A 26,040-nucleotide genomic window follows, 5' to 3' on the forward strand; every position below is an offset into this window, starting at 1 on the left:
ACAGAGTTCATCTGCAGGAAAATGCTTCTCTGCTTGTTTATTGTGCCCGGATGGGGAATGGTATATAGGAACCAGGTGCATGATCACCCACACATGCATTCTATCTCACAGACACACACATATACACACACACACACATACACACTCTCATACCAGCCTATTGTCTGTGGGTTCTGCTTCCTGTGTTTTGATAGCACGAATCTCACATCCCTTTCTGTTGCCGCTGAGAACAGATACGAGAGTAAGCACATCAACAGTCTCATCTCACATCGATCCGTCTGCACACACACAGTCGTCTGAACGAGCAGAACAAGATTATCTCATATTATTGATGTCTTTATTTTATGTCCAGCTGAGTTCTGGGTCACACAGTGGAGACGTGAGGAAGAGACACAACACTTTGTGAGTACATGACGACGACTTACACAAAGATCTGTGAGGAGACGGTGGATTTTTGATTTGGTTTTCCTACGTGATGATTGCAGGAACAGACACAGCGAATAAGACTGCAAATACAAACTCAGGTAATACACTGGAATTCATAGTTCAGGTTTCTGTTTTTCAGTTGAAAATATTTAGTTGTTGTGACCTTCATTCATGCGTCGTCTTTCTCTCATGAAGGAAATTCCACCTTCGACGAGATGGTTCAGGTTTAGCTGTTTGTAGCAGCTTGAGCACCATTAGTAATTATTTCCCTCTGTAATAAAATAAAAAGATGTTCTTTCATTTGACGTCATCTTTGCAACTAACAATACAGTTTCCACAGCTCCTATATGAATCTTCCCCAGATGTGCATACGAGCTTGTGCTCACAATTATATTATGAATCATCATCACACAAGGGTGCTATCGGCTGTTTGTGTGAATTTGTGCGAGTATTTGTGCGTTGAAGTGTCTTTTCAACTTTCCTGTGCATGCACGTGAATCTTAGGGTTGGTTTAAATCTGTATAGTAAGTGGGTAGAAAGTGTTGGAGCTAATGAGTTAAGACATCCGCACAAACTTAATCCTGCAGGCTAGATGATGAGTGGGAGCTAAAAATAGTCCCTGGAGCTGCAGTAACAAGCGGAGCAGGATATGGTTATCTGGTAGATGATGACGAGGAAGAAAAGACTCCAAGAGAAGGGAGGAAGGAGAGATTAATAAATAAAAGAGGAAGCAGGGAGGGAGATTTATAGAACACAGGTGGCTTTATGTTCCAAAGAAGTCTGGAAAGATAAAAAAAGCTCTGTCTTAAACGTAGGAAGTGAAATTTGAGTGTTGAGTGTTTGAAGGGAATCTGAAATAAACCATTCCTGTAATGCGAAGGTTAATAAGTTCATTCATGGATCTAGATGAAAAGAATCTGACACATTTATGGAGCAGATTTCTATGAATGTGTGCGATATGGTGCAGCTTGGTCGGAGGTATACACTCTCCTCTTCTTATATGAACTGTGTGGTTGAGGCTTGTGACTCTCTGGGACTTATGAGCTGTTTTCATGTAGATTTGATGGAGAAAGGAGGGACAGGTTTTCACATTCAGACGAGCAAACACACACACAGAAAGACACACACACAGCAGATTCATTGGCTAAAGTTTAGATAGTATATGTTCGGCAGTGGCTTCTATCACATGATTTAAACCAACAATCCTTTCTTTCCCCTCATGTACATCACTCTTGAACATATTTCTTTTAGGAAGGAAATCTTTACTGAGTGTAAGGCCATATTTTCTACTTTAGTCTATATATTTGTAGCTCTAAACAAATAGACAGTGCCGGCTAATAATGGATTTGAGAATTAGATTAGCCAATCTTTCTTCCTCACTCCGTCTGGATCCCCTGTTACTGACCCCTCACAATCTGAACAAAGCCTCCCTGAGGTTTGTAATCTAGTAGAGCAGTCTCTACAAGACACACAAACACACACACACACACACACACACACACACACACACACACACACACACACACACACACACACACACACATCTATCACTAATGATAAACGTCACACTAACAGCCCTAACAGCCCTTGGAGACTTAGAAAATAAAAGCTCTCTCTGTCTTTCTCTCCCTCTGTGTGTGTCTGTGTGTGTGTGTGTGTAGGCGCATGCTCTCTGATCCGACTGTAGTTAACACCTCTTGAGCAGTGTATTGTATTGAATTTCTTTTTTTGATGAATTTTGATATTGATTTTGTGATTTTGTGGGAGCTGGTGTTCGTGGACAAAAAGCAGAGAATGGTGTAGAGGCTCTGGTTCTGATAAGACACTGTTGATCATCTACTGACTGACCACTGGGATTGTTCTTCTTTGTTCTATTGGATGCTGCCAAATAATCAATTATCAAATGCATTTTCCCTTTGATTCACGTGTGCATTGTAATGCTGGGGAGAAAACATTCAGCTGTACCTTTTCCTGGTTCACTTGATCCTCAAGAAGACTAATACAAGACGCAATATTGTAGTTGTTACCACATGTATTTCAAAGGTAATGACCGAAGACCGAAACCAAGCAATGCTCAATCTTACAGACTTAGAATCTGCTCTAAACAGTTGACAGTGCAACATATTTGAATTATTTTCCAGATTAAAAATGAACAGATGTAAATTCATGTCAGCGACTCATCTTTTAAAATCAACATACCCAAAATGTGATGTGCATTTTGTCCACATTCAACCAAGATACTGGTCCGATCAGACATTTTATATATACAGTGGCTTGGCTCTTGCCAAAGTAGTTAGTGTCAGCGAGTGGTCTTATATAACGCTGTGGTCTATCAGAGGGAAGTGATAGAACTGAAGAGACAGCCTGTCAGAGACTCCAGGCTGCACACGCACACAGGAACAGGAAGAAGCATGAACACAAACTGAGAGCCCTCCTCTGTCTGCAGGGTCGCTTCTATCACCCTTCTTTTCACTAAGCTCCTCCCTCTGATGACCTGTCCACACAGACACTTTAAACTGGCCGACACAGTCTGCCCCAAAGCTGTGTCTTGGCCAATCAGGATCCAGCAGATGACTAGTTAAAGCCACGAGTCATATCTAAGAAAGGACAGTCAGTGTATTAAATTATCTTTTAAATTGTATACGCTACCAAAAGATGATTTGCAGAGGTTTTGTTAAATAATTGCTTGTTTTAAATAATAAGAAAATACAAGAACATTGAATATTGCAAAGCTGAACATCATCTATCAAATGGACCATTTTAACCTCACGTTGTAAAACTGAGTGACTGTAAACTGTAAATTCAACAAAGAATTACAGCTGAATCTCAGTTATATGTGATGTGGATTTTCCCCTTTAATGCCGCAGCAGGACTGAGCCAACAGGCAGCAGGAGGTGAGGCCTGGTTCACTGAAGTGTCTGAGGCTCATGAGGGATGTTTGACAAGAAACAGTTTTGAGTTATTGAGGCTCAGGAGAATCACAGGATGTGTGAAGATGTGTTTGAATTGAGCTCATCATCATTCTTCCGTTAAGGTTGTTGCCTTTTAGTTTGTCCTTATGTCTGATGTCAGAGTTATTAATTTCAGACAACAGCGCATTCGATAGAACCATCATTTAGACTCTTTTTATTAAATCCAATTTGATGGGGCTTAATTAAAACTTATCTAAATTAAATTAGTTTTTGCTTTATTTGCCTGTTGCAAACAGATTTGTATTTGCATCAGTACGACCTTGAGCCAAAGAAGAAAATACTGAACCTGAGTCGTTGTCAAGGTTTTTCATTTATTTTGGATGTAACAATGAATATAAATTGGATTCGTGGTTTAGAGTGTTTGTAGAAATCGTTTAGTTTCGTGGAGTTTGCCTTTCTCCACAGCTTTTTCACACATTATTCTTTTCATAATGAGTTGAATTCTTTGACTCCATGACTCTGTTCTATTAACGCTCCTGCTGCACTTTGTTACAGCATTTCCCTTTTTTTGCATATCTGCATCCCCCTGTGGCCACATGGGCTGCTGTTAAGCGAAAGTTGCAGAGTCTTGCGTTAAAAAATCGTTCTTCTTTTGTGTTTTGCAGTGGAGCTGGAAGCGGAGCACCCGCAGAGAGTGCCAGGGGCAGAGCAGGGAGGGGTCGCACCCCCCCAGGTGAAGCTGAAGGAGAGGCAGAAGTTCTTCGAGGAGGCCTTCCAGCAAGACATGGAGCAGTACCTGTCCACCGGCTACCTGCAGATCGCTGAGAGGAGAGGTGAGGGGGGGGGGCCTTGACAGTGATTGTATTCTCGCTCTTTGATCGTAGTTAAACTGCTTGAAATGAAGTATTTCTTGTGATCTCATGCCTGCAGAGGGAAAAGGGGACAAAACCGTTGAGGAGTTATTCAAGGGTGAATGCAAAAGCCGTCCAGCATTCAAACAAATTAATTCCAACGTCTTGATACCATCAACCGAAGCCGTCACACTTCAACTGCATATCACCAGATTGAGCCATAATGGCTTTCTGCAGCGCGGCTCCACACACCCGGTGCCGGAGCCATTACTTTGAAAAATGCTAGCGTGCCACACCAATGCATTTTCCATACAGATGCATTTCTCTTCCACTGGGATCGTAACAGAATCCTTTTGCAGTTTACTCCATGCGTTACTGCCAAATGACTTGTGCTGAAATTCTTTTAAGGATGTGCTGAAAAGAGGGTCTGCAGCCGAGAGGTGCTGGACTCTTGAAGTAATGTTTGTAACATCTCTTCTTCTTTGACTCATCTGTCTTCCCCCCTTAATCCTCTGGAAATGGCTTATTAGAGCAGATTGTGGAGCAGGAAGGAAGGAGGAGAGATGGAGAGACTTAAACACCGAGAGGGACAGACTTGCTTTCACTGTCACTCACATTTTTTTGTTTTTTAATTAACGCCCACAGCAAGAACAAGGACTGAGTTGCAGTGAGTGAAATATTCAAGCTTCATTATCCAAAGACGTGTCAGAACCACGTGTGGCCGACATCCATTCATAGTAAAAAACAGACAGTGGAGATGTTTAGACTCAGATTTCACACTTGGAGTGATGTGATTCACAGGAAGAAAGCAGCTTCCACAGCAGGCAAATTCAAATTAATCCCTTATTAAATGTGTGAGTGTTTGCAGTGATTTACAGAGGAGGCTGCTGTGGTGGAACATATCTGAAAATGTGCATATTGTGTGAGAGCTGAATGACGCAGCACAATGGGTCTTTCCGTTTGAAATCGGCATGATAGGATCCCGACGAATCAAAACGACACAAACAGCAAGCGGTTGTGTTTGTCGTCGTTTCCAAACACCTCCGTTTCTGCCTCTCGAGTCTAAATACGGCCCTGGAGGTTTTAAACTAAAACAGGGCCACCAGTGTTTCAAATCTTCTCAGCTATGGCTCCTCTTCGCCAGGCGTATCCGTACCAAAAACTTAGTGATGTGATTGTACCCTTATTATCCTGCACCTACAAATCTGTACAGCAGGGCGGCACCACTGCCTCAGTCCCAAATCTTGATCCAGTTCTTTATGTTTCGTAGCCTCTCTCAGGCTGAATGACATGTTCAACTCCGGAATTAACATTTTGCCGATCTAGAAGAAAGAATCACTTCAATAGGGATTATTGTGACCATCAATACCAATAAGACCAACCAAAACATTGTGACTGCCATTTAAAAAACCTGTCGTGTGCCCAAATGTACGTTTCGAGCCGGGAACCCGACTAGAAAAGAGACGCCGTAGGAGACAATGCTGGCACAGTGACCTTTCCTGTAGGAATTTCCTTCATTGATGCAGGGCCATGCATGAGCAGATGCTTAGTAGAATGGCCAATAGGAGTGACGTCTTTCTGAAGCGCCCTGAGATTGGTCAGAGTCTCACCCGTCACGTACCTGATTTCCTCACGGTTGGAAATGGAGCCCAGAGGCAGAAGACCTAGTTTTTCTCTCGGATCACGGTAAATTGAAAGGTTGTTATGGAACCTTTACTCAATGAGGAGATCTGCTGCCTAGCTCAGCTTTAACAGGTTCGAAAGTTGAACCGTCCCCGAAGCAGCAGGTTCACCTCGGTCAAAGAGGGTAAGAGAGAATAAACTGAGAGGAGGGAAAAAGCTGTGAGCCATGAGAGCTGTGAAGCCAGTCTCAAGGGTCTTATACATATTCTCTCTCACACACACACAGACACACAAACACACACACACACACACTCATATGTATGTATTCTCTCTGCAATATCACTGCGGGCAAAACACAGTCCTTCCCAGCAGGGGAACCTTTTAGGCAAGGTCACAGTTGGGCTAAAAGAAGAACATGTTGGAGGCAGTCACACGGAAAAGATGCTCTCAATGCAGTGCTTTCTGAAGGCTCTCACAACACAACCATAGTGTGTGTGTGTGTGTGTGTGTGTGTGTGTGTCTGTCTTTATTTGTGTTCACGTGCTGGAAACAAGGCCGTCATCTGCGGCTGAAAAGCTGAAAAATCCACATCCCTCCGTACAATGTGTCATGAGTGTGAGTCGCTGCTGCTGCTCGCTGGTAATTGCGAAGCTGACGGGAGAGAAGTGGAGACACACACGAGAGGAGGAGGCTACACACTGTGAATTCATTAACAAGCATTACAACCCAGTTCCTCTAAGATGTGTCGCAGAAAACACACCACAGCTGACTCTGAGAGAAAGAGAAGGCAGGAGAAGAGAGTGTGTGTGTGTGTGTGTGTGTGTGTTTGTGTGGGACTGAGTTAAATACACATCATCTCCATTTCTTCATGCATTTTATTTGTTCAGGGTTTTGTGTTTATTTATTTGTGTTTTCTAAATATGTGTAAAATACTCATGTGCACATTCAGAGGAATTCTCAAGGTTGTTTCATCTGAAACTCGTATGTGTGTGTGTGTCTCTCTCAACTCTGTTTGAGTGATGATGTGTGTTGCAATGTAAAGGACGGGGGGGGGCGGTAGTGTCCATATGAAATAATCTTCCCCTTCTTTTCTCTCGCTCTCTTGACTCTTCACTCTGCTCTCCCTCCTCCTGCTGCCCTCCACTGCTCTCCTCATTTCCTTGAGGTACGGTAGCCAATGGCATCTTTTCTCCCTGCGGTGCGCCGGCCAATCACCTGCCTCCTTCCTCGTGTGCTTCCAAATCTGCCACCCACCCCGACCCCTCCCCACTCCTTCCCTCCTTCCCCCCTCACGCTCCTCTGCCTCCATCCCCGCTGTCCCACTGACTTGGCTGTTTGTGACGCATGCAGCTCATCATGATGGTGAACATGGGGGGGTTCTGCACTTCCTGTGCAAGGTGGTGAATCCAGGACTGAAGGAGTTCATGTGGTGTTTGTGAATAATGATATTTTGAGGTATATACTGCTTTTATTCATGAAGTACATTGACACTGATATTAGTTGTTTGAGTCGACCCTGTAACTTTACTTCACTGCTCCAACAAATTTCAGAAGTAGAGTTCATATCCCACCGAGGCCCAACAGAACCCGTATGAAACCACATTTCCATGAAAATGTTGAAAATTGTCTGATCTTACAATGTTAAAGAATGTGACGGGTCCTGTAGCCTAATCTGTCTGAAAGATTCATGAATTGTACCCTGGGAAATTGGTGAAAATCAACAACGATACAATAACTGTAATGTTGAATATAATATAAATTTCAGTTCAATCCATATACAGGTTTATTCTGTTGCATTTATTGTATTGTTTTGTTGATCACCTCCACCAAAAAGTTTAAATCCTCACCCCTGTCTAAGAGTGTCAGGCGTTTGAGGTGTGTGAGCGACTGAGGCTGTCTGATCTCACAGACTCCAGTAGAAGTTGAGGACACATGCTGACTTATTATTCTCTCTGTGAACGTGTTGGCCTGCTAGTATTTCTAAAACCTTGGAAAAAGGAAAACCTATTAAGAAGTTTATTCCGCCACACATTGCCACCTGCCAGCCCATCTTCTGTGTTCACGCTTTGCTGAACAAAATGTTTTATGTGCACCAGCGTGTCCATGTCAAAGGCCATCCAGCTTGAATGTGCTCATTTGCTTCTGCTTGGTGAATTTTTGGAATTAAAAAAACAACAAACTCCCAAAGCACGTCCCCTCCTGGACTCAGCTCCTTGCTGCTCTCGTGCGTCAGGCTCCTAACCTGTTGTCCCGTGTTGTCTCCAGAGCCGATAGGAAGCATGTCCTCCATGGAGGTGAACGTGGACATGCTGGAGCAGATGGATTTGATGGACATGTCTGACCACGAGGCCCTGGATGTGTTCCTGCACTCGGGCGGGGAGGACAACAGCGCCACCTCCCCCGTCACAGGTAGGTGGACGACCTCAGGAGAACTCAAATATATGTGTGAAGCTCCATCTTATCAAACACTGAGCTGAAACAGTAACATTTGACTCAGAAGATTGACAAGCTTGATGTTTAGATGTGAAGCCCCAGATGTGCATGTCCACATCTGTTGGTCTCATTACTAAAATCAGAAATCCAGACAGAAAGCAAATGAATAATAATGGAACGCACCTGTACTGAGCTTGTTTGAGACTTCTCCACCTCCGTGGATCCGACAAAACAACGCTGGTTTACGTCTGAATTCATCTGAGCGCCTCCTCTCTCCCTCAGATCCGGATGTGGAGTCCTTCACCACAGAGATCAGTCTTCAGGTTCCCACCCAGGCCGAGCTCCGCCACAAGCTCTGCTCCCTGTCGTCCACCTGCACCGACTCCGCCAGCCAGGACACGGAGGCCGGGGAGGAGGAGGAGGAAGACGAGGAGGAGGAGGAGGCCGAGCAAGGAGGAGGTGCTGGTGTCGAAGGATCCGGGGTAAGAAGAAGGAGGAGAAGGCCGCCGGTGGTGGTGACCCTGGACGAAGAGGAGGTGCAGCCCGACATGGCGCTGGTGGAAGGGGCGGAGCAACAGGAGCAGACCAGTAAAGACTGTGAGGAGAGGGGGCTGAGGGTTTGAGGAGCGAGGGACTGGATCCAAACACAAACACACAAACATGCAGAGCTGCCAGATCGCACACTGCACAACATTGGCTTCCTTCTCAAATCCCTTTCACATCACAGAGGAGAAAACATCCAGAGGAAAACACGCTGAGGTTGCACTAACTGCCACAAACTGAACTGCCTTAAAAGACCACTGGGGTTTCAATTTGAGTTTCAATCTTGTAAAATAGGTTTGAGTTTCCTTAAGAATTATAGGATTGAACAAGCACATAAATAGTTCGGCCTTGAACTTAGGAGTCAATGGGAAAATATGAACTTTAAAATCATCCATGTGTCCTTTTCAGGTAACAGCACGTATCGATACTTCAGCATACATGTTTTCTTTCATGTGGTGATTACTATTATATGGTATTTATTATATAAATGAACAGTCCCTTTAAACACAACTGATTTTTTTTCTGATCGAGATCCATGAATTGTTCTACGGGGGAAAAACACCACATTATTTCATAGTGCTAAAGAAGGAAAATAAACTTGAAATTGTTCTCCTCTGACCTGCTGAGTTTCGTGGTAATTTGTCCTGTAGTTTTTGTGTAATACGGCAAAATAACAAACAGCAATTAAACCAACCCTGCCAGCTTTAAGACATTCAACTTTTTAAAGTAAGTAAAAGTTTACTTTATTTTGGACTTGTTTTAAGTTATATGCCTTTGATCACTTGAAGGATCCATTCACCCAAATAAAAACAGTGACCCAGGGTTTGACGTGTCCATGTGCGATTTCTTTCTTTCCAGAAACAGTGTCCTGTTGCTGCCAAATAATGTACAGATCTCTATATTTGTTTTTGATATTTCAAATACTGGTTTTATATAATCGTAATTTGGGTGAATTGACCCTTTATTGAGAGAGAACGCTGAACAGTTAGAACAGGACTTTATCTGCAGGGGCCACCTGGATGATTCTTCTCCTTCCCTGACTTTATGGATAAGCTGAATCCCCAAAGCTTCTTGCATTTGCTCTAAGTGGTTAATGTTCAAGATTCTGCAATATTTTAAATGTGCACCACAAATTAGATGAAACCTCTGTGGCAGTGGAGCTGATCAACACGGCAGGCAGTCACACACATACACACTCAAATACAGGAGAGTTCCCCTTTGCCATTCCTTGAAACCCAGATATTTCCTTTTGAAGAGCGACCAAATCCATGCACGGACCGTGTGCTATGCCCTGGAAAACACAGAAGGTTTTACTGTATCCAGATCTCTTTGTTTTTGTACAGAGATGTTGACATTTGTACGATGTGACGCCGTTACTCTCTCCCTTTCCTTTTTTCCCCCTTCTACAGTTTCTGACTAGTTGGTAATAAATGTTCCTCCCCCGGCATTGTTGAATTTTCGTCCCAGAATCAAGTTATAGAATGAAATGTGGAGCAGGATTTAGGGTTCGAGCACGTTAACAGTCCCTGAGCGCTCACTCTTGATTTATCCTCCTGCTCGAGCTCTTTAAGCTGACACACACACCGGGCGAGCGAGGGATGAAGGGATGAAGGGAGGGAGGGATTGAGGGAAGAGGGGGTTTGAAATACAACTGTTTTCTCTGTGGGGAGAATATTTAACCGTGTATATACACTCATCAGTACAGTTAAATGTTCTTTTTTTTTAAAACTGGAAAATAAGGAAAAAGCAATACGAGTGTGACAATGAGAGTAAATGGATTTTAAAGGCTGAGAGTGTGTCGGTTCATTGTAAAGAGTGAATAAGAGTAAATGATCTTTAATTAGGCTGATGAAGAACTGCAGGATCCTCTGATAGCTTCCATGTTCCAGTGTGTGAGAGGAGCTCCTCCAGGATCCTGCGCCTCCAGCTGCTTCCTGTGGAACATGAAAATGTCACGGTTCATTCGCTTTGCATCTTTTCTATCTGAAGATATGTTTTCCCACTGCAGGGTCCTGACATCTGTCTTGTTATAAGAGGGTTAGTTCGCCCAAATCATAACGATTCCTCACTTCCATGGATTCGTCTGACAAACGCAGACCCCACAACAATCCCAGCGTGAGAAAGATCTAAAACAGTGATGCACTTTTTACATTGAAACTTTTTACTAATGGATAAAGTTCAGAGCTAATGGATGGTTTCGTCTGCTCATCCATTTTCTCAGTTGTTTTCTCGGATGACTGAAAAAATTGATAATCACATATTAGAAGTCGAAACCATTTAATTTTCGCAATAGACATCACAGCAGTATGTAAGGGAATCGCAGTCACATGAGGGGAAAAAAATCAGTTTTTCCTGAATGAACAAGAATATTTTTTTCATGAAAACAGATGTTGTAAATTCAGAAATAGAAAATAGAAGGTAATCTCATTGATATAGCGAATAGGAGAATTCTTTTTTTGTTAAAATTCCACTCTCCCATGTGAGATGGTGAAATACAAGTGCAATGATCCTGTTGAAACCACTGATTCTCATCGTCCGCACACAAAGAGACACACAGCAGGCTGGAAAGAAATGACAGTGAAGTGTCGGTAAGTTTTTATTAAACCTTAAGTACAAACTGCAAAAGTAAAAAACTGTCAATATAACCAACATGAGACTCTCTTTCCGAGTGGAGGGAAAGGCCGAGATGCGGCACTAATAAATTAAGTCACCAGAGACCCCACTGTGAGCAAGTATTTTATACTGTAGAAAATTGAAGAAAAAAAACAATAACTGAGAAAACAAGACAGAAAAAAAAAAATCCCAGAATAAAATATATTGTAAGGCCATAAAAACTTGACAACCACTTTTTTTTTATGTTGAAAACACCCGACTTGGTATTTCATTAAATAGTCCTAAAACAGTTCAGTCTTCTGCGAGGGACGACAACCAACAAACTGGATTATAGGATTTTTCCTTGACAGTCACCACTGGCAAGCTCAGTGCAACATGAGTAGCTACTACATTTGTTGAATTTTCAGTAATGAAAATGTAAAAACCCATTTTTTTTTTTTTTTTGTGAACATATCTTTTTTTTCCCTTTTCTTTAAAAAAGTAAAGCTAAACAAACAAAACTAGGTTGGGGGGGGGGGCAGTCGTCGGCTACTCAATATCTTCTTTCTTAGTGATATAAGCAGCACTTAAACATTTTATACACGTTTACCAGAGCAACCCTGTAAGCATCAAACTCACACGGATGAAGAAAGGGAAAATGTAAGGCTTTTTCTTCATCGAGCGCACGCCTCTGGAACTTTGTCTCTCTCTCTCTCTCTCTCTCTCTCCTCTTTTATTCCTTCCTTCCTTTCTTTCTTCCTTAACCCCAGAAAAAGGCTCAAGTATTTAAAGAAATTTACAGGATTATGTACAAAAAAAGATGATGTTTTGTTTGTGTTGGACTTTATCTTCTCTCTCTTAAAAAAAAAAAAAAAATCACTCAGAATATATCTGGAAAAGGGAACAAATGCAAAAGCCAAAAACAAAACCCCAGAAAAGACAAAGAAAAGAAAAACTTGGATTCGATATTTCACATTTAACACTCGTTGACTAGTGGCTCTACTCGAGATAACACATCAGATTCAACAAAAGTAACAAAAAAGAAAAAAAAAAAGAACACAATAATAATAATAATATAATATAATAATTAATGTTTACTGGTACAGATGAAACAAGAGGACTGGAAGTATGGAATGTTAACACGATTGCACATCTAGAACCAGAAAAGCCTGAAAAGCTTTCCTGCCCTGTGGGGCGGGGGTGCGCGAGCGAGCCGTTCGCCAACAGCGGGCGCCGCCGACCCCCAGGTTTTTAATTTTTGTGTTGTTATACAGTAATGATAACCAACAGCACCAATAGAAATGGATCTCCTCGCTGAGTATCAGGCACGGTTTTCACTCGCTAGCGAAGGAGGGATCCCTCCATGCGACCAGGGAGTGAGGTGAGCGGTGACCCTTCACAGGTCAGAGCAGCTGGAGCCCCCCCCTCTCTCACGTCCACCAACGAAGAGAAACATCCACAATGACGACAAAAATAAAAATACACAGAAGACTTCTCGCAAACAAAAAAACAAAACAAACTAGGAAAAAACAAAGCTAAAATTCAAAATAGAACTTGAAAAAACAAAAAGCCGAACCAACGATAAACCAACATCATCGTCTTTCAAGTTTTTACCTCGCGTCACCAGCACCCCTTTAAAAACAAAAACACACAATGCAGGAGCCGCATCACGACTAAAATCAATACAAAAAAAAGAAAAGGACTCTTCTTCCTCAGAGCGAAGACAGAGAGAAACTTTGGGCATCTACTCGAGATCATTTTCATATCAGACAAAAATCAGGGAGGGGAGGAAAAAAGAAAGGGGGGGCGGCCTGATTATTCGTCCCACGTTCACAGTCGAGTGATGCAAGATGAGAAAGGGGGGGGGCTCCGGAGGAGGTCGGAAAAGAGGGGGTGCAGGAGAAAGGTGAAGGGACGCATCGAGTCTTCCTGTGAACTTAATGCTCGCGATGCAGCCGAGGACGACATCAGGCAGGGTGGGGTTGGGTGGGCGGGGCTAAAATCATCCAGAATAAAAACCAATTCTTCTTTCACACTAGTGCAAAAAAGACAACTTGTTATTTTTTTCTTTTCTCACTTTCCTTTAATATAAACAAGCCTGTCGTACTAAGGGGGGGGGGGGGGGGGGGTGAATTTGTATATTTTTGGGATGAGGGGATTTTTTCCAGAGCTCAAAAAACAATCGATTTTTAAATATCGGAGCGGTGGATTGATAGTGATCCTGCTTTAGGTGAAGAGATAACATCATTGGAGAGGGCGTGAAGGGGCCGGACGTGGGGGGGGGGGCGGCCTCAGGACACGGCTGCAGCCTTGGGGATGTGGCTGGAGGACAGGCGGGACAGGGACACCTCCACAGTGGAGCGCTTCCGGGGGCCGCGCTTGGCCGGGGATGGTTTGGCGGGACTCAAGCCGAGACAGGGTTCCCCTCCTCCTCCTCCTACTCCTCCTCCAACTCCTCCCACTCCTCCTCCGCTGACCACGACCGCCGCACCGACGCCTCTGCCATTTTTTAACAGGGCCCGGCCGCACACCTGGTTCACCAAACTGTTGATTTGCTCCTAGAAGAGGAAATACACAAATTAAAGAATTAATAATATGCATTTTGTTGGTTTTGTTGAGGCCTAGTTTAGATCCGTTACAAGAAATTACATGAACTCTGTCATGGTGACTGATCTACGAGCAGTCTGATGTCTCCCCCTGCTGGACGCAGAGGGAACTGCACCACAGCAGCTCACCTCATCGTATCGGTACATCATCTTCAGGCCTCTGCAGGACTTGTGCTTCTCCACATAGCGCAGCGCACACTCCAGACAGAACACCACGTTCTCCGTCTCCTGAACCACCTGGAGACACAAATACACACACGCACGTTTGTTATAGAAACCAGAGACGCCACTGGGAATTCTCCTACCACTGAGATTCTGTGGTGGGAAACATGATCAATTATTTATACGCATTTGTCCTATACTCCTACTTTATCATAACAAGAGCAAGTTAGTTTGTAAGTTTGCATATAAACATTATTGCAAACTGTATAATTCTATCATTTGGTTTTCATACTTAATTAGTTTGTTTCTTCATTTGTTATGATGTGTGTTATTGCCAAGAATAATGCAAACTAAGAAAGTTGGAGTCACTATTGCATAACGTTCTTGAAGTCACAAACTTTCCTAGAAGATCAAATCTGACTGTTTGTTCTCGTGTGGGACTAAAGGTAAAACACCAACACGTATCCAAAGCGACACTCCAGCAAGTAGGAATGCAAGTGGTCACATCTTATAACCGTCGTGTGTTGGACTCCTCCACTCTCGGCTCTCACCATGGACAAGTAGCAGAGATGCTGACAGATCTGGCAGCGTCTCTCTGAAGACTCCAGTGCCAGCCACTTCCCGCGAGGCTTCTTCCGGCCCTCGACCGGCCCGAGGCCGCCGTCGTGCGTGCCGTAGCGAGCGGAGGAGAGCAGACCCGCCTTGTAGAGCTCCTGCCGCTGGTGCATCTCTAGGTTCCTGTCGGACAGAAACGTGCACGCTAGGGTTAGAACACGCAAAATAAAACCTTTGCTCTTGTTGTGTCAGAACAGGATTTGTCAATAATAAATTTAAAACATGAATAAACAGGTCGTCTACTACGTTTGATTAGGTCTGTGGAAATGACAAGTTTTCACCTGCAGATAAAATTATAGTCTTTTGGTACGTGTGCACTCCTGGATCCTACCTGAGATCTTTGAGTAGGGAGGAGATGGTGGAGAGGAGAAGGCCGTTGTCCCTCTTCGACTCGGCCGTGGCGATCTGGTACAGTAGCTTCTCCATGGAGAAGGGTTTCGCTATGCGACGACATTTCAGGTCCTGCAAGAAAAGAAAAATCAGAACAGATCAAATTCTGGTTCTCTTATTCACCAACAGACAATTTCCTGGTGGATTTACATGTGCTATTTATTTCTAATAACAAAAACATATTATTTCTCCCCAACCCAAGCCGTGTAATAAAAACTTATTTGCCTCAATGTTTAAAACATTTAAGTTCATATGACAGATCTGCTGCAACAGTGCTGATAATCTTATAATAATAATCTTAAAGTGAGTTTGCAGTGTAACTGTGGACGTCTGTCGAGACTCGTATGTATTGAAGGAATTAAGTGTATTTTTTGATTTGTGATATAGGTATATATAAATAAAACAGATTGGACTTGAATTTCTTCTGCTTCGTTTATTGTAGTTGTGTGTAAATGAAGATATTGTGATCACGGGAATGGGACGGAGGGATTACTCAGCTGTCGAGAGGCGTGAAAATGCTTATTATTTGGAAGTATACTGTATGAATGTCATATTACTCCTGAGAGTAATCTTTGCTGTGACTTTGCATATGATGGTATGGATGAAGGTTTGTGTTCTTTCATCACTGTATTTATGGCCATGAACCTGGCAGAGCTATAATGAGGTCCGGGCTCGCTCGGAAGAAAGAAAATCTAAATTCACCTCCCGGGGAAACTTCCTGCTGCAATTACTCCTCAGTTCAACACGCCGGCTGATTAGAGAATCAAGCTCTATGCTCCAGGTTCTCTTTTCAATCAGCTCGACATAAATCTGAGCTTTAACTGCCGGTGTTGTGTGGAGTGAAATCAAATAGAAAAACATTCTCCAGAAGCCGAAACACATTTGATTTTAGATATGACATTTATAGATACACATTTTGTTTTCCACATCCTCCTTTATTCTCACGCTGACCTTTGCAGCCTGGTAACCCAGGTTCATCCAGTGTGGCGTGGCAAAGTGCACGGTCTCCGACACGCTGTAGCCACAGCACACCTTGGAGACGAAGGCACCGGGGAAGCAGACCACAAACTGGCCGCTCCGCTGGACCGTGCGGTGAACCTTGATTCCTTCACGGCACAGCACCTCTGGAGAGATCTGGAGGAGGAAGAGAAAGGTTTTACTTTCTACTCTGTTCTTTTGAGGCATTTTACTGACGGGACAGTGCAAGCGTGAAATGGGGAGAAAGAGAGAGAGAGCGAAAGAGAGAGAGAGAGATCAAAATGGGAACAGACACACAGCTATAGGCCGGGTTGGGTTTCTCATTTGTTAGCACAGGGATTCAAACTTGTGGTCAATGCATGACAGATAAAGATGGATTTGTACATAACAATATGATAAACAGAGACAACACTGACCATGATGTTCTTTTCCAACATCTCTAGTCCTGGGGTACCATTGGCCTGAAGCAGTGTATGGACCACCTTGTCCAGCTTAGCCTTCTCCTCAGCAGGGACAGAATACCTGTGGGCGGAAGAGACAGAAAGAAGAATAAGTCAGAAACGTTTTCCCAGCTGGCTCTACTGGCTTTCGATGCATTAAAAACATTGCTTGAGAAATTCAGGTGTTTTTTTCATTGTGATCTTGCACAAAAAAATACCAGTGGATACTCACCAAATGCAATCAGCACCAGTGTGTAAATAATCGATAAATGGAAGGCGATTTTGGTCTCGAGACCAGCATGAGGTAGAAAATACCATGCCAATGTTTAGCCAGGGAATCGTCACGCCTGTGGAGGAAGAGCATTGGTCATTACTCACTGGAGATTACACAGATGCAGCTAAAAGTAACTTTCGTGGATATTTGTATTTTAGTTTTCCACGTGTCCTCACCAGGCACAGCTCCCAGATGCCTCAGAATGGATCCAGAGTTATTGGGGAGGACAGTGAGGTTCCATCCATGTCTGAGGTAGAGAGAAGACAATAAATATTAATTTCTAGGAAACTCAACAATACCGTGACCAAATAGTTGAGTCAATAGTGCCAGAGGTGGAAGGTCAATAGGCGACTTACTTTGAAAATGGCTCTGACTTTCCTGTGGGGAAACCACTGCCGTGTGTACTGGTGTCCACCTTCCCACAATGCACTGCCACGTGGCTGTCTCTATGCTCCACAATGCTCCAGTACTCTTGCTGCAGGAAAGAGCGGAGGAAAAAAAAGGAAAGCTGATTAGCTGAAGAATGCATGAAACACGCTGCAGGTTTCAGGTGATAATTCATCTGAGAACTGACGTCATACATTTCAAGCCAAGGCACCACAGGCCAGTTTCAGTAACTGCGGTTTGATAAGAACTTATGAGCGTGCTCACCTCAACCTCGGCAGCGCCCGGCTCCTTGTTAAAGCACATGGTCATGGTGTTCCGGGCTATCCTGAAGAAGTTCGTCAAAGACACCGATTTCCCCTGAAAGCAAAATACATTATGAGTAATGAGTCATGTTGTGTTGAAGGAAACTGGGGGGAATGAGAAAAAGCTCCCGACTCTATATTTATGGTCTTCACTCATGGAAAAACAAATATAAGGGATATGAATCGAGAGTGTGAATACAAATGCTAAGACAAATAGTGCTGGACAAGAGTCAGGAAAGCATTAAGGTCAAAATGATGCTTGTCTGTGCACAGACATGTATCATCTCTACACGTCTCTCAATACGTTTCCACCTCTGTGCCTCCTCTATGGCTCCCACATATATTCCCACCGCTAGAGAGGTGGTGTAGTCTCTGAAGGTGGCCATAAATCTGCCTGCTCCAGCTCTGGGGATGAATGGACCCTGCTGAATGATGACCTTGCCAATTCATCCTCACAGCGACACTTTATCTTTTGTCCTTTTTTTCCCCTTCTCATGTGACCAGAAGCAGAGAAGAGATTTTTTTTGAAATCGCTGATTAGGGTTGCAAAATTCCGGGAATTTTCAAAGTTGGAAACTTTCCGTGGGAATTAACAGGAATTAACGGGAATAAACGGTAATAAACGGGAATAAACGGGAATATACGTGAATTAACGGGAATTAACAGGAATAAACTGGAAATGTTGTGGGTAATTTATACTTACTGTATTGACCTTGTCATATACAGACATAAATATAAACATTTTGTTTTGTCATAGGCTGATTTGAGCCCTGAGGAAACTTTGGGCACTTGACTATATGCTTCTGCATCGCTGTGTCATTCTTAACATTGGTCTTTGCACAGTATTTGCAAATGTACACAGCCTTTCCTTCTATATTGGATGGGGTGAAATGTCTCCACACATGAGATAGTGCACGTGGCATTGTTCTGTAGAATAAGATGAGAAAAAAGTTTGTAAAAAAACGCTAATGCAATGCCAGAGATATAAATAGTTAGCCAAACATATTTTACAATTGATGGATAAATGAATGGAAATAGTCTAGATGAACAGATGAACAATCCTCAATCAGCATGCTTATATATTTTCCCCAGTAATATCATCGAAACTTACCCGACTAGTCCTGCACTCTACAGCAGGCCTCAATAGCCCTGCTGTAGAGTGAAGGATGCTGGGAGTTATCTGTGCATGTGATGGAAGAATGCACAGTGGAGGGTTGAAACTCAACGTGCAGCGTGTGCTGCATTCCATACATCTTTAAAATAGAGTTTTGAATGATGTTTTTATTGCTCAGCGTTTAATTTGTGTAGTTTTTTTTTTTCCAAAATTCCAAAATTCCCGAGCTAAACTTAGCATGGAAATTTACCTGGAAACTTTCCGCCCCTTTGCAACCCTATCACTGATATCTTTTTTGTTATTCAATAAGCCACAGAGGTGTTAAACACAGCAGTTAAATAGAACAGGGCAGTAGTGACCTGGTGAGCTCGGACACGCTGTGCTTTGGGCCAGTGAGGAGCTCACTTATCTGAACCTTTCCGGCTGTAATTAGAGATAATTACACCCCTGACGTGCACTTTGTTCTCTGGATACAAGAAAATGAAATATGAGCTCCACTCGGGGAGCACCGCTGATGAAGAATGCATACAAATCTGAGTCCAGCAGAGGAGTGATGGGGGGTGTTTAGACTCGTCCCGTCCGCGCGGTGACGGCCATTCACCTGCCACCGCGCTGAGTGGTGCTGCTATAACTCAGACGTCTGCCGCCTGTACGGGAGTCGAGTCCGCTCAGAATAATCTCAGCTTTTCAGAAGGACTTAGTCTCCCAAATGAACTGGAGTGGGGGGGGAAAACATTCTAATTGGATCCAACTTGACAATGGGAGGAGAGTTATGTGAGAGACACAGAGACAAAGTTGTGTTAAATCATTACTTGTCAAGATGCTGTGGCAAATGTAAGGTGGGTGTGTGACACAACCTGGATTCTCACGCTGGCATGTGGACTAAGAACCGCCAGCCTTTGCCTACATGTGCATCTGTGGCCAGAGACAGAGGGGCTCGGTCGAGGGTCTGGCATGTGGACAGAGCTCGAGGGGAGGGGGGGGGCGGGCGGGGGGAGAGAGGGTTTGCGGCGAGAGCACCGGAGATTTGAGGGAAATGGCTCCGAGCGACGGCTGAAGGAGAGCAGCCGTGGGGAGAGAGGGCTGGATTAGAGGGGTGGAGGGAGCTGGAGGGAGGTGGGGTTTGGAGCCGGGGGGGGGGAGGTGGGCGGAGCCGGGCTGCTTTCGGGGGCTGCCTTTTCTTTGACCTACATTTCAGCCAGCCAGAATCAACACAGCTGCTCGCAGGCTGGAGGGGCGGGAGCACATCGAATGAGCTCGAGTGCATACACACACACACACACACCACACACACACACACACACACACACACCACACGATAGTCTAGTGACCACCTTACCACACACACACACACACAGCAACATTCAACAGCAGCACCAGACGTGCAAGGTACACAACCTGCTGTCCCTCACGCTGATCACCACAAACCAGGTCTCTGCAGCTGCATGACACATTTACACAAGTGCCGCTGCACATAAACAGGTGTGCAAATGTTTTGGGTTTGTTTTAATAGACCATAAAACTAATACGGTTCAAAAGCACGATAATGTTACTGAGAAAACTGCAGAAGAATTTTAATTGGCATCATCAACTTGCAGCACAGTCACATTGTCCCCAAAGAGAAAGCCAGTTATAGCTGTAACAATATATAGCACAGCTCAGCTCTTTTTTAAAAGACAGGACGCAGATCTAATGAAGCGATATCAAAACAAGCTGTTTCCGTGGTGATGGTATGGAAGTTGTTTATAGGTGTAGATAGAAGTGAGATGTCAACAAGGTATTTCTTGAGGAATGCCATTAACAGCTTGATAGATTGAACCGATGAAACAAACACAATCAAACAGCTCTTAGGTGCTTTTCTGATGACTCATCTATTCTCTGTAATGAAAAGAAGGGCGACCATGACGAGAAGGCAGACGGTTCAGTACGTGGGCATCATCCACAGACGTGTTTATAACACAATGATTAACTGTAAGGCTCAAAACGGATAAAGCTGCACTCAGACATGCTCGTAACTCTGCAGACCCGCCTGACGCTCTCAGGAAGGGACCGGAGGTGAGAATGAAAATGTCAGAGTGAGAAGCTCCGGACTTCAGTGTTTGAACGTTCAGTTTTTTTGTGAAAGCATCTTCACAGAGAAACTCCTGCTGTGAAAGGTAAACTCTAAACGTTTTTTAAGAAAGAAAAGAACGGAAACATAACAAACAGATCCACCTACATGTGTCTTGTGTGTATGTTTCAAATGTGAAACAGCGAAAGTCTTCTTCATCCTCACCTTGTAAATACATTTGTGCTGGTCACTGAGAACGCCCCGGTCCTCCCTCTCCTCCTGCTGCTGCTCCTCTCCATGCTGCTTGTCCTCTTTGCCTTGTTTTTCCTGAGCGAAGAGCCGGCGCCGGCCCGCTTTGACCTGAGCCTCCAGCTCCTTCAGATGGTGATACACTCCGTTGGTGCGCTGGTTCCCCGTGGGACCTCCCACTATCCCGCCCGCTAGCCCGTTCTTGGGCTCGTAGCGCGGCAGGACCAGGGCGCTAGGAGCCGTGGAGTCCAAATGACCCTCCAGAGGCCCGCGGCGCCCCTCCAGCTTCTTCTTCTCCTGCAGTACCTCGAGCTGCAGCTGGAGGCGCTCGTCCGGGCTGAGCGAGTCGTAGGAGAGGATGTACTGGAGGTACGCCTCCTGCAGCTTGGCCAGCCGGTCCTGCGCTGACTTAGGGATGCGCAGGAGGTCAGCCAGCTTGGTCCACTTCTTCAGGTCCATCACCTGCTGCATGCCGCCCATGTCGTTGATGAGCTGGAAAAAACGTGACAGGTCCACTTCACAGCCACCTGTGTGGAGCGGAAACACAAAGACGAGGTTACTTCAGAGAAAATGTTCACAGGAAGTCGTCAGTTTTCAATTTCCAAATCAAATCGGATGAAGAGGCCTGCCATCTCGGAGCATCTGCTCCTGTGGCTGAACAGGCCATTTCCTCCAGCCCACTTCATTTCATCTGAATCGGCCAGTTGAGCCATCAGCTTCAGAAATGATCTGGACCATCACCGCGCCACACAGACACAAATTACTGTTAATGCAGATCTGATCTGCTGGGCACAGTGAAGGAAGTCATTTGGAAGCGGGCCTCCTGGTTGGCTGAGGCCGCTCCGCTGTGGGTCACTGGCTGCCAGGTCCGTCTGGCCGACGGCCACATAGCTGTACTCACACTGAGCTAATCTGCACACCGCTGTATACAAAGCTACCAGCACACACACAACACCAGGCAGTGCAAAACCCTTCAAATTCAACAACAAAGTATCTATTCAGTATTTAGAAAATTCACAATTATTTTATGTCTGAACTGGGGCTGTTAAATGTTCATAAAGTGGCGACTAATGGAAGGTGACGAGGTAAACTGAGGGCAATATTGTTTCTCGCCAAGTTGTTCCACACTGTTATTGTCATCTATAAAGCAGAAGATAAAATCAGGAAGAAGCCCCTGATACAAATAAACATGAGATATTTGTTTGCTGGATATTAAGGAGCTAATGTGATAAGTTTCAAAGTGTTTAAACAGGCCTGAGTGAAATAATGATCCCCACTAGGACTCTGGTTTTATTGTTTTGCTGTGTTTCTCCCAAGTGGGATCCTGTAATACTGTATACCTCAGCAACATGTCTATATGATGTATGCTATATCATGTATGGTGGTGTGTGCAGGTATGCAATGAAGGTATGAGTGGATATCATTATGTACTCACTCTGTTTTGTAATAGCTGCCTATTTTTTTGACAAATATGTGCGAAGTCAGTTATTAGAGTCAATTCTCAACCATATACTACTTGTTCCTGTATAAAGAAACATGTTTAATTTGCCATGTACCATGCCTAAGAAAAGTTTAATAAAAACTAAAGTTCTAAAAAAAAAAAAGGCGCGAGTGGAGGACTCAGTTTACATGAGGGTTTGATTAACTCCCATAATAGTCCAGGCAAAGTAGCGTTTTACGACCGACTAATTGTAAAATAATTTTTTTCAGCATAGATCATTTCTATGAAGTGTCCAGAAAAACATACTTAAAGTCCTAAGAAATCCTAGTTGAGGAAATATGTTTAATTCTCATCAATGTGTGCCAATAAGGCCCGGCAACAATACACCCCAAAAGGGCTATTTTTTCCTTTACTCCTATCAAAATGAAACTTTACACAATGAAAGTTACCATGAAACGTAACATTTTTTGTATTACAAGTTTCTTTTGAAATGAATTTGACAAGCACATGAGCTCCACACTTATTGAATATGTCCTAATTTGCATAGGCAAACACCATTCAAATGTATTACAAATACATACATAAATTAATTTTCAAAGAAACTTGTAATACAAAACATGTTACGTTTCATGGTTACTTTCATTGTGTAAAGGTTCATTTTGATAGGAGTAAAGGAAAAAAATAGTCTTTTTGGGGTGTTTTGTTGCCGGGCCTTATATGCACACATTGATGAGAATTAAACATATTTCCTCAACTAGGATTTCTTAAGACTTTTAGTATGTTGTTCTGGACCCCTCATAGAAATAATCTATGCTGAAAAAAATTATTTTACAATTACTTCTATTTTTGGCTCCAAAATGGGCTACTTTGCCTGGACTATAAATCATTATCTCTGCTCCTCTGGTTTATTGTTTCATCAATTCAGTCCAGTTTTGTATTTTGTTTTGTTGTCTCAAACTTCTTGTATAGATGCTTTCTACGTGTCTCTGTGTTTGTCTCACTCACCAATGACCGGTGGCTCGTCCATGGTAATGCCCTGAGATTTGAGGTGCTTGCGGATGCAGGCCAGACGCTGCACGTTGGGGCCCCAGCGCCGGCCCAGCATGTGGACCCGCTGCACCTGTGTAACGAAACGCATCTCCTCGCTCAGCTTGCACTCGGGCCGCCAGTCCGCGGGCGGCACCACGCGGCACATGCCAGTTCCCTCCGCCTGTTCCCTCACCGCGTCCAAGTACACCAGGGGGTCCTGGAACTCCCGCGGCGCCGGCCTGAAGATGGGGACCTCGCCGAGCGCCGCCCAGCCCTCGGGCCTGCTCCTCTGGCGCTCCCACTCTCTCTCCTGCTCGTGTTCTTTCTGCCGCGACATCTCTTTCTCGCATTCCCAGTCCTTGTCGCGCTCAGCGGGACGCGCCGCTGCTGGTTTGAGCTGTCCGGGGCTGTTGGTGGTTGTAAGCGGAGAGGCGGCGGTGGAGGAGGCGGCGGCGGACACAGAGGTTTGCTGGGGGTCTGAGGTAGTGCTGGCACGACTGGGGTTCTGTGGTTGATTCTGGCCGGCTGCCGAGGGGGACGACGAGGAGAAGCTGCGGCCGTACGACCTGCTCTGCTGCTGCTGTGCTTGTCGTATCAACATCAGCTTGCCGGCCGACGCCCGCTTGGGTCGCTGGTTCACCGGCTCCGTGTTGGCTGCTGGTGTAGAGGGAGGGGGGGGAGTCGGAGGTGGGGTCACTTGTTTGGGAGAAGGGGGCATTTCTGATTCATGTCCATTAGAAAGCGGAGTGGTAAGGGCGGTGGCTTGCGCGGCGGCCCTCTCGTGGTACGCCACCTTCTTGCTGCTGCTGCGCGTCTCCAGAGGAGCCGGCTGCAGTTTGGCCTTCTTGGCCTCAGCGCCAGTGGTTTTGGCTTTCTGCTCGACAACACCCGTCCCCACCGAGCTGAGCACCACCTCCAGGCGCCGCTTGGAGTTCCGCAGTCCCTCTCGTCCCGTGCACTCCCCGTTGCTCTGCTGGAACTGTCTCTGCTCGTCCTCCTTGTTGTGCCGCAGACCGTTGAGCCTCCCGTTGAGGCGGACGCCGGCTGCCGCGCCGTGCAGCCCGTTGGATAGTAGCACCTGTTTGCGGGTTTTTGCATTGCTGTGGTGGGCTGGCGCCGCTGCTTTCCCTGAGTTGGCCAGCCCGTTGCTGGCTGCTGACTGGCTGTGCTGATTGTGATTGTTCGCTGACGACGGTGCCGAGGCGGCGCTGTTGTGTTTGTTGCTGCTGCTGAGTTTGGTTTTCTTGCCCAGTTCTTTCTGTTTGGCTTTGGTGTAAGTGACGTGGCCCTTGGACACGGTGGCTGTGTACTTCTTCACAGTTTTGGACGGCAGCCGGAAGTCGCGGCTCTTTCTGGCACCGCCGACACCTGGTGCGGAGCCCGCCCGCGTCAGCCCGTTCACTTTAGAGACCTGAGCGTGGGAGAGAGGAAAGAAGATACACATTAAAGTACCAGAATAGATGATCTTATACATGAAAGTGATATGAAATAATATGTGAGCAAAATTGAGTGACATGCTAAGAAGGCCTCAATTTCAGAAAAATTATCCTGTCCTATCAGATTGTAGAGTCGAAGAAAATGCATTACTATTATATTATACGAAGAATATAATAAAAAACCACCCACTCGGATAAAATTACACAAAACACACACGTACACACCCACACTCCACATCCAGACTGCAGCTCTGCAGTTAAACATTTGACCAAAGCTATTTATGGAAACCTACGCTCACTCATTAGGGAACAAATCAACTGTCAAGATTACTATCCTCTCAAATGCAGAACACTTTTGAAAACTGCTGTCAAAACCGCTACATCCCGAGATAAACAACACTTTAGAATGGGGGGGGGGGGGGGAGAGTGGTAGTAGACATGAGAGCAGAAGCAGGGTTCTTGGCTCCGTGGTTTCTGTTAGCAGATGGCCGGACAGTATGAGGTAGGAGGTGGGGTCGTTGAGGTGGAATTAAATCCCATCTGAGCACATAAAAACGGCCTTTTATTTGCTATCGGTTTCCTTAAATGCTATAATTCAATTTCTGTGCGATGAATTAAAGGTCCAGCGTGCATGTGTGTGTGTGTGAAGCCTGTGAGGCCCCCAGCTGTAGATCAGAGGTTTGGGACACTGGTGTCTGGTTCGGCGGTCGGCTCGCTGGCTGCAGCTGTGGCAAGAAACGTGGTCACCCTCCTGCTCTAGAGCCACATGTTAAAAAACCATTATATATTTCTGACTTTTCCATTTGTGTCGGTCTTAAAGTCTGGATTTTTCTTACATACTCACTCTCGTTTCTAACCATCACTTTATTCCCTGCTTCTCCTTTTACTCGTTCGTACTTCTAAGAATAAAAGTTTCCCTCTCTCCATCCCTCCTCTCTCTGTTTTCATGGCCCAGTTTCAGCGGTGCCAGGAGTTTCTCACTCCCTCTGTCCTCGCCTTCTCTTCTTTCCCTTTTGAGTGGAGGCCCAGCCCGAGGTTATAGTTAAGTTAAAGATTAGTATTTGGCTGCCAATATCTAAAAAGGCTAAGCTGGGGGTCGGCCACTTTTCTAAACTAGTTTAAACACTAAACTGGTATTTTATGGAATGCCTTCTTTCCTCAAATGTCAAAATCACACATAAATAATCC

The 26,040-nt window shown here is 44.7% G+C and overlaps 2 protein-coding genes across 2 annotated transcripts in view; one reads left to right on the forward strand and one right to left on the reverse strand.

Moving 5' to 3' along the window:
* Positions 1-282: 282 nt before the first annotated feature.
* dtnbp1b (dystrobrevin binding protein 1b) lies at positions 283-9,793 on the forward strand. Its single transcript, XM_061093186.1, has 4 exons — positions 283-524; positions 4,004-4,171; positions 8,077-8,220; positions 8,527-9,793. The coding sequence occupies exons 1-4, from the start codon at positions 476-478 to the stop codon at positions 8,865-8,867; spliced, it is 702 nt and encodes a 233-aa protein (XP_060949169.1). The 5' UTR covers positions 283-475; the 3' UTR covers positions 8,868-9,793.
* A 3,877-nt stretch (positions 9,794-13,670) lies between these two features.
* Positions 13,671-26,040, reverse strand: part of jarid2b (jumonji and AT-rich interaction domain containing 2b) — a 111,255-nt gene continuing 98,885 nt past the window's right edge. The window contains exons 7-18 of the mRNA XM_061092912.1: positions 23,393-24,827; positions 20,923-21,473; positions 17,496-17,588; positions 17,201-17,319; positions 17,021-17,091; positions 16,803-16,917; positions 16,547-16,652; positions 16,104-16,286; positions 15,094-15,224; positions 14,699-14,885; positions 14,115-14,222; positions 13,671-13,937 (exon numbers count right to left, since the gene is read on the reverse strand). Coding sequence (XP_060948895.1) covers positions 13,671-13,937; positions 14,115-14,222; positions 14,699-14,885; positions 15,094-15,224; positions 16,104-16,286; positions 16,547-16,652; positions 16,803-16,917; positions 17,021-17,091; positions 17,201-17,319; positions 17,496-17,588; positions 20,923-21,473; positions 23,393-24,827 — 3,366 coding nt within the window. The remainder of the gene's footprint in view (positions 13,938-14,114; positions 14,223-14,698; positions 14,886-15,093; positions 15,225-16,103; positions 16,287-16,546; positions 16,653-16,802; positions 16,918-17,020; positions 17,092-17,200; positions 17,320-17,495; positions 17,589-20,922; positions 21,474-23,392; positions 24,828-26,040) is intronic.

This window comes from Limanda limanda, chromosome 19 (genome assembly GCF_963576545.1).
Source record: "Limanda limanda chromosome 19, fLimLim1.1, whole genome shotgun sequence".
NCBI classification, from domain to species: domain Eukaryota; kingdom Metazoa; phylum Chordata; class Actinopteri; order Pleuronectiformes; family Pleuronectidae; genus Limanda; species Limanda limanda.

Coding starts and splice junctions, on each gene's coding strand:
- dtnbp1b (XM_061093186.1), top strand. CDS start 476: ATGATTGCAGGAACAGACACAGCGAATAAGACTGCAAATACAAACTCA. Junction 4,172..8,076: donor GCAGATCGCTGAGAGGAGAG/GTGAGGGGGGGG, acceptor TGTTGTCTCCAG/AGCCGATAGGAAGCATGTCC. Junction 8,221..8,526: donor CGCCACCTCCCCCGTCACAG/GTAGGTGGACGA, acceptor TCTCTCCCTCAG/ATCCGGATGTGGAGTCCTTC.